At 44.9% G+C, this 12,903-nt stretch overlaps 1 protein-coding gene across 6 annotated transcripts in view; it reads left to right on the plus strand.

Moving 5' to 3' along the window:
* agap3 (ArfGAP with GTPase domain, ankyrin repeat and PH domain 3) overlaps positions 1-12,903 on the plus strand; it is an 847,377-nt gene that overhangs the window by 417,874 nt on the left and 416,600 nt on the right. For all 6 annotated transcript variants that reach the window (XR_005943290.1, XM_041189384.1, XM_041189385.1 and 3 more), the window contains exons 5-6: positions 5,710-5,851; positions 9,910-10,044. Coding sequence is in view for 5 of the 6 variants with exons in the window: in XM_041189384.1 (XP_041045318.1) it covers positions 5,710-5,851; positions 9,910-10,044 (277 nt within the window). In the remaining variant the exon portion in view is untranslated. The remainder of the gene's footprint in view (positions 1-5,709; positions 5,852-9,909; positions 10,045-12,903) is intronic.

The raw sequence follows: 12,903 nt of genomic DNA on the forward strand, positions 1-12,903 counted from the left end.
AGTTGTGGAAGGGGGCCGGAGTAGGACTGCAACAAGGAATGTTCCACATACCCCATAAAGAGACAGGCATAGCTGGGGCCCATGCGGGTACCCATAGCCACACCTTTTATTTGGAGGAAGTGAGAGGAGTTGAAGGAGAAATTGTTCAGCGTGAGAACAAGTTCAGCCAGACGGAGGAGAGTAGTGGTGGATGGGGATTGTTCGGGCCTCTGTTCGAGGAAGAAGCTAAGGGCCCTCAGACCATCCTGGTGGGGGATGGAGGTGTAGAGGGATTGTACGTCCATGGTGAAGAGGAAGCGGTAGGGGCCAGGGAACTGGAAATTGTTGATGTGACGTAAGGTGTAAGAGGAATCACGGATGTAGGTGGGAAGGGACTGGACAAGGGGAGAGAGAAGGGAGTCAAGATAACGAGAAATGAGTTCTGTGGGGCAGGAGCAAGCTGAGACGATCGGTCTACCGGGGCTGTTCTGTTTGTGGATTTTGGGTAGGAGATAGAAGCGGGCCGTCCGAGGTTGGGCGACTATCAGGTTGGAAGCTGTGGGAGGGAGATCCCCAGAGGAGATGAGGTCAGTGACAGTCCTGGAAACAGTGGCTTGATGTTCAGTGGTGGGGTCATGGTCCAGGGAGAGGTAGGAGGAAGTGTCTGCGAGTTGACGCTCAGCCTCCGCGTGGTAGAGGTCAGTGCGCCAGACAACAACAGCACCACCCTTGTCAGCGGGTTTGATGACAATGTCAGGGTTGGACCTGAGAGAATGGAGTGCAGTAAGTTCAGAGAGAGACAGGTTAGAATGGGTGAGAGGAGCAGAGAAATTGAGACGACTAATGTCGCGCCGACAGTTCTCAATGAAAAGATCGAGAGAAGGTAAGAATCCAGAGGGAGGGGTCCAGGTGGAGGAAGAATATTGAAGATGGGTAAAAGGATCCGTTGAACTGGGAGAGGACTCCTGCCCAAAGAAGTGAGCCCGGAGACGAAGACGGCGGAAGAAGAGTTCAGTATCATGCCGAGCCCGAAATTCATTGAGGTGAGGGCGTAAGGGTATGAAACTAAGTCCTTTGCTGAGCACTGAACATTCAGCATCGGAGAGGGGAAGGTCAGGGGGTATAGTGAATACACGGCTGGGGTTGGGACTGGAAGAAAGGGTGGGGACGGAGGGACAGGCAGGGGTGGAGGGTCCTAGATGGGTGTTGGTGTCGATGAGTTGTTGGAGCTTGCGTTCCTTAGCACTTGAGAGAAAGAGAAAAAGTTTCTTGTTGAGGCGTCGGATGAGCCGAAGGATAAAATGAAACTGGGGGCACGCGCAGCTTTGAAAAAGGGTACGGCGGTGCTGCTGGAGGGAGAGGTCGAGTGTGTTCATATGGCGGCGCATGGCACTGAGAGTGGATTTCAGAATGTGACGGGAACAGCAGTCCGAGAAACGTTTTATGTCCCGGAGATACCTGTAATCCTGGGTGGGTTCGAAACATGAGGGGTGGAATTTCAGTTGAAATCCATGTGGGGTAAGTCGGAGACGGAGACAGTCACTGAGAAAGGAGATATGGCTGTGAAAGCGGGTTTTAGTAAACACCTTGTCAAACACTAGGAGAGAAATGGAAAGCAATGAAGGTGAACAAGGCAACAGAGAGATCCGGAAATCTTGTCGCAGAGAGGAACAGAACTTCTTCAAGGAGGTAGGCATTTCTTGAAGAGCAGTGGCAGTCAATTAAACACAGAGATAAAAACAAAAAAACTGCGGATGCTGGAAATCCAAAACAAAAACAGAATTACCTGGAAAAACTCAGCAGGTCTGGCAGCATCGGCGGAGAAGAAAAGAGTTGACGTTTCGAGTCCTCATGACCCTTCGACAGAACTTGAGTTCGAGTCCAGGAAAGAGCTGAAATATAAGCTGGTTTAAGGTGTGTGTGTGGGGGGCGGAGAGATAGAGAGACAGAGAGGTGGAGGGGGTTGGTGTGGTTGTAGGGACAAACAAGCAGTGATAGAAGCAGATCATCAAAAGATGTCAACCACAATAGTACAATAGAACACATAGGTGTTAAAGTTAAAGTTGGTGATATTATCTAAACGAATGTGCTAATTAAGAATGGATGGTAGGGCACTCAAGGTATAGCTTTAGTGGGTTTTTTTTTTTAATTTTTTTATTTTTTTTTTATTTTTTTTTATATAATGGAAATAGGTGGGAAAAGGAAAATCTTTATAATTTATTGGGAAAAGAAAAAAAGAGGAAGGGGGAAACAGAAAGGGGGTGGGGATGGGGGAGGGAGCTCACGACCTAAAGTTGTTGAATTCAATATTCAGTCCGGAAGGCTGAAAAAAAAATCTATATAAATTATTGGAAAAAACAAAAAGTAGGGGGAAGAAACGGGAAGGGGGTAGGAATGGAGGAGAGAGTTCAAGATCTAAAGTTGTTGAATTCAATATTCAGTCCGGAAGGCTGTAAAGTGCCTAGTCGGAAGATGAGGTGCTGTTCCTCCAGTTTGTGTTGAGCTTCACTGGAACAATGCAGCAAGCCAAGGACAGACATGTGGGCAAGGGAGCAGGGTGGAGTGTTGAAATGGCAAGTGACAGGGAGGTCTGGGTCATGCTTGCGGACAGACCGAAGGTGTTCTGCAAAGCAGTCACCCAGTCTGCGTTTGGTCTCTCCAATGTAGAGGAAACTGCATTGGTAGCAGCGAATGCAGTAGACTAAGTTTGGGGAAGTGCAAGTGAAATGCTGCTTCACTTGAAAGGAGTGTTTGGGCATCTTGGACGGTGAGGAGAGAGGAAGTGCATCTTCTGCGATTGCATGGGAAGGTGCCGTGGGAGAGGGTTGAGGAGTAGGGGGTGATGGAGGAGTGGACCAGGTTGTCACGGAGGGAACGATCCCTACAGAATGCCGCCAGGGGGGTGAAGGGAAGATGTGTTTGGTGATGGCATCATGCTGGAGTTGGCGGAAATGGCGGAGGATGATCCTTTGAATGTGGAGGCTGGTGGGGTGATAAGTGAGGACAAGGGGGACCCTATCATGTTTCTGGGAGGGAGAGGAAGGTGTGAGGGCGGATGCATGCGAGATGGGCCGGACATGGTTGAGGGCCCTGTCAATGACCGTGGGTGGAAAACCTTGGTTAAGGAAGAAGGAGGACATGTCAGAGGAACTGTTTTTGAAAGTAGCATCATCAGAACAGATGCGACGGAGGCGAAGGAACTGAGAGAATGGGATGGAGTCCTTACAGGAAGCGGGGTGTGAGGAGCTGTAGTCGAGGTAGCTGTGGGAGTCGGTAGGCTTGTAATGGATATTGGTGGACAGTCTATCACCAGAGATTGAGACAGAGATGTCAAGGAAGGGAAGGGAAGTGTCAGAGATGGACCATGTGAAAATGATGGAGGGGTGGAAATTGGAAGCAAAATTAATAAATTTTTCCAAGTCCCGACAAGAGCATGAAGCAGCACCGAAGCAATCATTGATGTACCGGAGAAAGGAAGGGGGCCGGAGTAGGACTCGATCAAGGAATGTTCCACATACCCCATAAAGAGACAGGCATGGCTGGGGCCCATGCGGGTACCCATAGCCACACCTTTTATTTGGAGGAAGTGAGAGGAGTTAAGGGAGAAATTGTTCTGTGTGAGAACAAGTTCAGTCAGACGGAAGAGAGTAGTGGTGGATGGGGATTGTTCGGGCCTCTGTTCGAGGAAGAAGCAGAGAGCCATCAGACCATCCTGGTGGGGGATGGAGGTGTAGAGGGATTGGACGTCCATGGTGAAGAGGAAGCGGTTGGGGCCAGGGAACTGGAAATTGTTGATGTGACGTAAGGTGTCAGAGGAATTATGGATGTAGGTGGGAAGGGACTGGACAAGGAGAGAGAGAATGGAGTCAAGATTGCGAGAAATGAGTTCTGTGGGGCAGGAACAGGCTGAAGTGATCGGTCTGCCGGGACAGTTCTGTTTGTGGATTTTGGGTAGGAGGTTCCAACAGCTTTCAAACTGATAGTCGCCCAACCTCGGACGGCCCGCTTCTACCTCCTACAAAGGTGTAATATTTGCAATTCTCCAGTCCCCTGGCACCACTCCTGAGCCTTAAGGAAGACTGGAAAATTATGGCCAGTGCCCCTCCAATTTCCACTTTCACTTCCTCAGCATCCTTGGATGCATCTTACCTGGTCCTCATCAGCTTTAAATATAGACAGCCTGTCCAATACTTCCTCCATATCAATTCTAAACCCTTTAAGTGTCTGAACTACCTCCTCTTTCACTATGGCATGAGAACCATTTTCTTACTTGTTAAAGAAAGATGCAAAGTGTTCATTTAATACCTCAGCTATGCCCCTCTCCTCCTTTCTCACCCTTTTACTATTTATATGCCTATATAAATTGGGATTCCCTTTTATGTTGGCTGCTAGCCTCTTTTCATATTTTCTCTTAGCTTCTCTTGTTTGCTTTTTCACTTCCCCTTTGAACCTTCTATATTCAGCCTAGTTGTACATTGTATTGTCCGCCTGACATCTGTCTGAAGCACACTTTTTAACTTCGTCTTAATCCCTATCTCTTTTGTCATCCACAGAGCTCTGGATTTGTTTGTCCTACCTTTCCCCTTTGTGGGAATATACCTTGACTGTATCTGAGCTTTCTGACCTTTAAAAGTAGTCCATTGTACAGCTCCTGCTTTTCCTGCCAACCTTTGATTCCAATTTATTCAGCCCAGATCCATTCTTACCCCATTGAAGTTGCCTTTCCCCCTAGTTAATTATTCTTACTTTGGGCATTGCCGAAGGTTTTTGTCTTGCACTCAGCAGGACAAATGCAAAAATGCCAAATTTCAAATGATCATAATAATTTATACCACAGGAGAAAAGAGGTGCTGATTGATTGGCAGATTGACTCTGATTGGCTGAGGATTTGCCATGGAGAAAGCAATGGGGAACTGTAGGCTCCCCAAGCTCCTAGATAATTCAAAGAAGGTGCAAGGCTTGAACTTGCTCATTTTGTTTGCAGAGAGTGGGTCCCTATGGATGAATGTATGTCACTTATAGCAAATGTAAATGAGCCACGTTACAATCTAGACTGATTATCTTAATTGGTTATTAGTGTAGCTGTTAGCAAGCTCAGGATTGTTCAGCAAGTGCTGCTCAATTGTGGAATCACATCTAGCAGTAGACATTTTGTTTTGGGTTTTGCAAGCGCAGGCTGGTTGAGTACAATCTGTACTCTGCCTATTACAAACAGCTGGAGGAACATGTTGTTTGATTCGATCAGTCAGTCATTGGGATGCATGGCCTACATACCTGGCTTTGCATTGGCACTGAAATTCATGCACAGCGCTGCTCCATTGTGTAGTCGGCAGAGCTTTTCATTCTTCCGCTGTGCAGTGGTAATACGAGTAATATTTTCCACTAATAGGATGCTGCCGTCAATCCAAATAGATTTTCTGTTTATAGTATGGAGACAACTGGCTGAATGGCCTCCTTCTGTGCTGTGTAACCATTCTCTGATTTTACTGAGTGGAGTGTGCCCGGTATTGACTTGGGAATGATGTAGTGAGGGGAGTGTGACAGGGACTCGGTAAGTGGGGAAGAGGAATTTGGTGCAGTAGCTGGGCCTGGAGGGTATGGAGAGAAAGTGGGGAGGTAGGGTCGAGGGATATAGGGAGAAGGTGGGTTTTTTGCATGATACAGGGAGATGGTGGGATATATTTGTTGGATCCATCCATTAATCCTCCGGTTTGTTTGTGTCCTCTGCAGTTTGCAGCCTGGGTGGACGCCGTGATCTTTGTCTTCAGTCTAGAGGACGAGATCAGCTTTCAGACAGTTTACAATTATTACATGCGACTCTCCAGTTACCGTAATACAGCTGAGATTCCGATGGTACTTGTAGGGACACAGGGTAAGTGAACCGTGCATTGCTTTCTATAATGTCAGTTTGTGACAATAGTATGAATAGTCAGTGGGAGAGACCAATTAAAATAGAATGACGTTAGCACAGTGGAAGGAGCTGGTGAGTGTGTGTTTAAGTCTTAAATTTATTTACCTTAATTTATTTAACAGTCTAATAAATAGAGACTTGGCAGAGCACTTCAGTCCCGTGGAATGCGTTTCTCGGGTTCTGAGCAAACACATGCAGGAAGTGTAGTCAGTCAGATGAGCTTGAACCACAGTTGGTGTCAATGCATCTGCCAGGCTGAGAGTTTCATGGATTGTACATTCCTGGGGGGTAGTCATTTCAGGTTGTGATAGAAGAGAGGGAATGGGTGATGGCCAGGCAGTCCAGAATGCCCAGGCAGATAGTGCGGGAGTTCCCAGAGTGCATCTCACTCTCCAACCTGTATTGAGTTTGAATATTGATGTATGTGATTGTTCATCTGGGGGGTGCACCATGGCTGGCTCAGCTGTACAGTGGGATAGGATGAAAATTGGAACAACAATAGTGATGTGGCATTCGATAGAGGAACATAGGCATTTCTGCTGCTGCAGATGTGAATCCAGGATGGTACGTTCCTTCCTTGGTGCTAGGGCCAAAGAGCGGTTGCAAAGCACTCAGAGTGGGGGAGGATGAACAACCAGTGGTTGTGATCCGTATCGGTACCAAAAACATTGGTCGGAAGAGGGATGAGATCCTGCAGTCAGAGTTTAGGGAGTTAGGTAGCAAGTAGGACCTCAATGTCCGGATTACTCCGAGTGCCATGCACTATTATGTACAGAAATAGGAGGATTGAGCCAATTAATGTATGGCTGGAGAGATGGTGCAGGAGGGAGCACTTTAGATTCCTGGGACACTAGGACAGGTTCTGGGTAAGTTTGGACCCCAGAAGTTTGGAACAAGGTCCTAACATGGCAGTCTGCTGGGGAGCGTTTAAACTATAATAATAAAAACAAAAAACTGCGGATGCTGGAAATCCAAAACAAAAACAGAATTACCTGGGAAAACTCAGCAGGTCTGGCAGCATCGGCGAAGAAGAAAAGAGTTGACGTTTCAAGTCCTCATGACCCTTCAGCAGAACTCCTCGAAACGATAACTCTTTTCTTCTCTGCCGATGCTGCCAGACCTGCTGAGTTTTTCCAGGTAATTCTGTTTTTGTTTTGAGCGTTTAAACTAACTTGATAGAGGGTTGGGCACCAAGATGTAGCATTAGAAAGAAGAAACACGGTGCACAAAGGATTGGGAGAGACAGAAATATTAAAGTATTAAGTGGGATCAGAGGAAGAGAAAATGCAATATGAAGAGCAAAATACTGCAGATACTAGAAACCTGAAATAAAGCAGAAAATGCTGGAAAAACTCAGCAGGTCTAGCAGCATCTGTGGAGAGAGAAACAGTTAATGTTTCGTGTTGACTATGGCTCTTCAGTTCTGTTTTTATTTAAGATCTAAGTTGGGTTTACAGTGCACCCATGTGGATGCACAAATTATGGTAAAGAAGGTTGGTGAACTGCAGGCTCATTGGAAATAGCCACATGGGAATATAATGTTGTAGCAATAATGCAAACCTGGCTCAAAAGAAGGGTAGGAATAGGTACTAAACATTCCTGGATTCATGGTGTTCAGGAAAGATAGGGAAGGATGGAAAAGAGGAGGAATGGTAGCATTCATTAACAAGCTACGGTGGAGAGAGAAAGTTTTGGAGGGCCCATGGATAGAATCTATTTGGTGAGAGCTAAGAAACAATAGCGGTACCAGTACACTACTGGGTGCATTCTATAGGCCAACAACTAGTGGAAAAGATATAAAGGAACAAATTTGCCAAGAAATACAGAGAGGTGCAAAAATTCTTGAGCCCTGATAGGGGTGAACTTCAACTATTCTAACGTACTCAAGGATAGTAATAGTATAAAGGGTGGAGGGGGGAAGACTTTCTGATGTACATTCAGGAGAATTTTCGCTATCAGTATGTTTCTGTTCCAACGAGGAGGGAGGCACTGCTCCTGCTAGATCTGGTTCTGATGGATGAGGTGGATCAAGTGCTAAGTTGGAGAACATTTAGAGAGTAGTGATCACAGTATTGTGAAGTTTAGGTTAGCTATAGAAAAGAACAAGGAGCAGTTTAGAGGATTAGACTTCATTGGAGAAGGACTAATTTCAGTAAGGTGAGAATGGATCTGGCTCAGGTAAATTGGAATCAAAGATTGACAGGCAAAACTGTAATTGAATAATGGGCTGCCTTTAAAGAGGAGATAGTTCATGGGCAGACAAGGTACATTCGCACAAGAGGGAAAGATAGGACAAACAAATCCAGAGCTCCTTGGATGGATATAAAGAGTAAGGTGAAGCAGAAAAGGGTGCATATGGAATATGTCAGGTCGATAATACAATTAAGAATCAGGCTCAGTGTAGAATGTCCAGTGGAGAAGTGATAAAAGAAATGAGAGAGATTTTAAGAAGAGACTGGGAGCTAACATAAATGGGAATCCCTAACTCTTCTGCAGGCTTTTAAATAGTAAAAGGTGTGGGCTTGGTTAGAGACCAAAAAAGGGATCTACGCATGGAGGCAGGAGCCATGGCTGAAGTAATAAATGAGCACTTTCCACCTGTCTTTATAAAGGAAAAGATGCTGCCAAAGTCATCGTGAAAGAGGAGATGGATGAGATGCTGGATGGGCTAAAAATTGATGAAGCAGAGGTATTAAGCTGGCTGTACTTAAAAGTTGATAAGTAACCAGGACCCAGATGAGATGCATCTAAGAATACTGAGAGAAGTGAGGGTGGAAATTGCAGAGGCACTGGCCATAATCTTCCAATTCTCCTTGGCTACAGGGGGTGATGTCAGAGGACTGGAGAACTGTAAATGTTACACCCTTGTTCAAAAAAGGGTGCAAGGATAAATCCAGCAACTGCAAGCCAGTCAGTTTAACCTCAGTGGTGGGAAAGCTTCTAGAAACAATAATCCTGGACAAAGTCAACAGGAATTTGGACAAGTGTGGATGAATTGAAGAAAACCAGCATAAATTTGTTAAAGGCAAATTTTGTTTAATTAAATTGCTTTGAATTTTTTGTTGAGGTAACAGAGAGGGTTGATGAGGGTAATATGGTTGATGTAGTTTACGTAGACTTCCAAAGACATTTGATAAAGTGCCACATAATAGGCTTTCCAGCAAAGTTGAAGCTTAAGGAATAAAAAGAACAAGAACAGAATGGATACAAAATTGGCTGTGTGATAGGAAACAGAGGAGTGGTGAACAGTTATTTTTCGGACTGGAGGAATGTCTTTTGGAGTTCCCAGGGATCAGTATTAGGACCAGTGCTTTCCTTGAATTGGACTTGGATTACAGGGCACAATTTTAATATTTTCAGATGACACAAACTTTGGAAGTATTGTGAAATCTGAGGAGGATAGTGATAGACCACAAGAGAACTTAGACTGATGGAATGGACAGACACATGGTGGAGGAAATTTAATGCAGAGAAGGGTGAAGTGATGCATTTTAGCAAGAAGAACACAGGGAGACAATATGAAATAAAGAGTACATTCTAAAGGGGGTACAGGAGCAGAGGGACCTGGAGGTATATATGTACAAATCAACGAAGATGGCAGGGCAGGTTCAGAGAGGGGGTAATATGGCATATGGGATCCTTTGCTTCATAAACAGTGACATAGTGAGAAAAAGTAAGGACTTTATATGATAAACCTGTCAAAAGAAACAATGACAGCATGAGGAAAATATTTTTCACACAGCAAGTGGTTAGGATCTGGGATGCGCTGCCTTGAGAGTGTGATGGAGGCAGGTTCGATTGAGACTTTCAAAAGGTAATTGTATAATTATCTGAAGGGAATAAATGTACAGAGCTACTGGGAAAAGGTGAGGGAGTGGGACCAGACGATTTGTCCCTACAGAGAGCTGGCACAGACGTGATAGGCCAAATGGCCTCCTATGCTGTAACCATTCTATGATTCTATGCCTGTATTAATCTGTGACTGTTTATTAACCACCTGTAGTTGGTCCATTTATTAGATGCAATCAGTGCAACGAACCCTAGGGTTATCGATGATGCTCGGGCCCGGAAGCTGTCCAATGACTTGAAGCGATGCACATACTACGAGACGTGTGCTACATATGGACTGAATGTAGAACGGGTCTTCCAGGATGGTAATGTCACCTTCTGATCTTTTACAGCACACATTCAGTTTACAGGAGCAGCATTTCAGCCAGCTGTTTCAGCAGTCAGGGTCCCTGTCAGGAAGCATTGTTTTCTTTCGTCCCTTTGCTCTCTTTCTTTGATTTTGCTGTTCCTTAAGGACTTAAAAAATAGGAGCTCAAGTTGGCCATTTGACTCCTCAAATCCACTCTGTAATTCAAGACAATTAAGGCTGATCTCCTACTTCAACTTCGCTTTCCTGCTCTTTCCCTTAATTCCCTTAGTACCTAAAAATATATCAATCTCAGTCTTGAATATACTCAACGACTAAACATCCACAACCCCCTCGGGTAGAGAATTCCAAAGATTCATGACCCTCTGAGTGAAGAAATTTCTCCTCATCTCAGTAATAGATAACTGACCCATTAATCTGAGAATTTGACCCCTACGTTCAGGTTCCCCAACCAGGTGAAACGTCCTTCCAGCATCTAATCATTCTGATAAAAGATCACAGACCTGAAATATTAACTCTGTTTCTCTCTCTGCTGATCCTGCCAGACCTGCATTTCCAGCTGTTGTTTATTCTTTCAGCATCCACCCTGTCAGGCACCTTAAGGATTTTATACGTTTCAATGAGATCCCTGCTCATTCTTCTGAATTCCAGGGAATATAGGTTTCGTCTACTCAATCTCTTATAGGAAGACCTCCTCAACATAGAAACCAGTCTAGTGAACTTTCATTGCACCCCCTCTAAAGCAAGTTTGTCCTTCCTTAGGTAAGGAGACCAATAATGTACACTGAATTCCAGATGTGGTTTTATTAAAGCCCTATGTAATTGTAGTAAGACTTCTTTACTCTTATACTCCAATTCCTTTGTAATAAATACTATTTGCCTTCCTAATTGCTTGCTGTACCTGCATGTTAACTTTACGTGATTCATATTTGTATGCCAAAGGTCCCTCTGAATACAAAAGTTTCCAGTCTCTCACCATTGAAAAAAAATTCTGCTTTTTTTTATTTTTCGTACCAAAGTCGATAACTTCATGCTTTGCAATATTAAAGTCCATCTGCTGTATTCTTGCCCATCACCCAACCTGTCTATGTCCTTCTGCAGTCCCTCTGTGTCCCCCTGACCGCTTACTTTCCACCTAGCTTTATATTGTCAGCAAACTTGGATCCATTACACTCAGTTGCTTCACCTGTCATTACTATAGATTGTAAATAGCTGAGGACCAAGTACTGATCCTTTTGGCGCTCCAGTAACTACCCCACTAGCCTGCCAAGCTGAAAATGCCCTGTTTTTCTCTTCGCTGTGTTTTCTGTCAATTAACCAATCCTCAATCTATGCTAATATATTACACCCAATCCCATGAGCCCTAATTTTGTGTAATAACCTCTTGTATGGCATCTTACTGAATTCTTTTTGAATTCCAAATAGATGACATCTTCTGGTTCCCCGTTATCCTCAAGAACTCTAACCAATTTGTCAAACACTATTTCCCTTTCATAAATCCATGCTGACTCTGCTTAACCATATGACTTTTCAAATGCCCTATTATACAGTTCCTAATAGTAGATTCTAGCATTTTGACAATGACAGATTTCAGGCTATGTGGCCTATAGTTATCTGTTTTTCTCACTGCTTGATGTTCAATGGCATTACCATCACTGAATCCCCCACTATTCTCCACTGTCGCTGGGTAGAAATCCTGGAACTCTCTTCCTAACAGAAGAGAGTGTGGGTGTACCTACACCACATGGACTGCAGCAGTTCAAGAAGGCAGCTCACCACCACCTTCTCAAGGGCAACTAGGGACGGGCAATAAATGCTCCTGGAGGTTACCATTCATCAGAAACTAAACTGGACTAGCCATATAAATAATAACAAATAAATAAAATAAGTCACTGTAGTCCCAGAGGATCTTAGGCTGCTCCCTCATTAGAGAGCCATAGTAATACTGTGGCTACAAGAGCAGGTCAGAGGCTGGGAATCCTGTGATGAGTAACTCACCTCCTGACTCCCCAAAGCCTGTCCACCATCTACAAGGCACAAGTCAGGAGTGTGATGGAATACTATCCACTTGCCTGGATGAGTGCAGCTCCCAAAGCACTCAAGAAGCTCGACACCGTCCAGGACAAAGCAGCCCATTTGATTGGCAACCACATCCACAAACATTCACTCCCTCCACCACTGACACACAGTAGCAGCAGTGTGTACCACCTACAAGATGCACTGCAGTAACTCATCAAGGCTCTTTTGAAAGCACCTTCCAAACCTGTGAACTCTACCACCTAGCAGGACAAGGGCAGCAGATAAAAGCAAAATACTGCAGATGCTGGAAAACTGAAACAAGAACAGAAAATGCTGGAAAAACTCAGCAAGTCTAACAGCATCTGTGGGAAAAAAAAGCCTCTCTTCCTGCTCCTGTGTGTCCCCTAATGATCAAGCCTTGGTGTCCCCTCCCATTTCTCATCTGCAAGATGCCCCTCAGCAACACCATCTGTAGGTACAGCATTAGTATTCACATGAACACCGATGACATGCAGATCTGCCACTACCTCTCAGAGCTACAGTTACTAAATCATCACCTTAAACTTTCACTCCCTCCACCACTGGCGCAGAGCAATAGCAGTATGTACATATACACGATGGACTGCAGGAATTCACCAAGGCTTTTTCGACAGTAGCTTCCAAACCCACGACCTCTGCCATCTAGAAGGACAAGGGCAGCAAATAGATGGGAACACCACCACCTGGAAGTTCCCCTCCAAGTCACTCACCCTCCTGACTTGGAAAAATATCACCGTTACTTCACTGTCGCTGGGTCAAAATCCTGGAACTCCCTCCCTAACAGCACAGTGGGTGTACC

The sequence above is a fragment of the Carcharodon carcharias genome, chromosome 6 (genome assembly GCF_017639515.1).
Source record: "Carcharodon carcharias isolate sCarCar2 chromosome 6, sCarCar2.pri, whole genome shotgun sequence".
Taxonomy (NCBI): Eukaryota; Metazoa; Chordata; class Chondrichthyes; order Lamniformes; family Lamnidae; genus Carcharodon; species Carcharodon carcharias.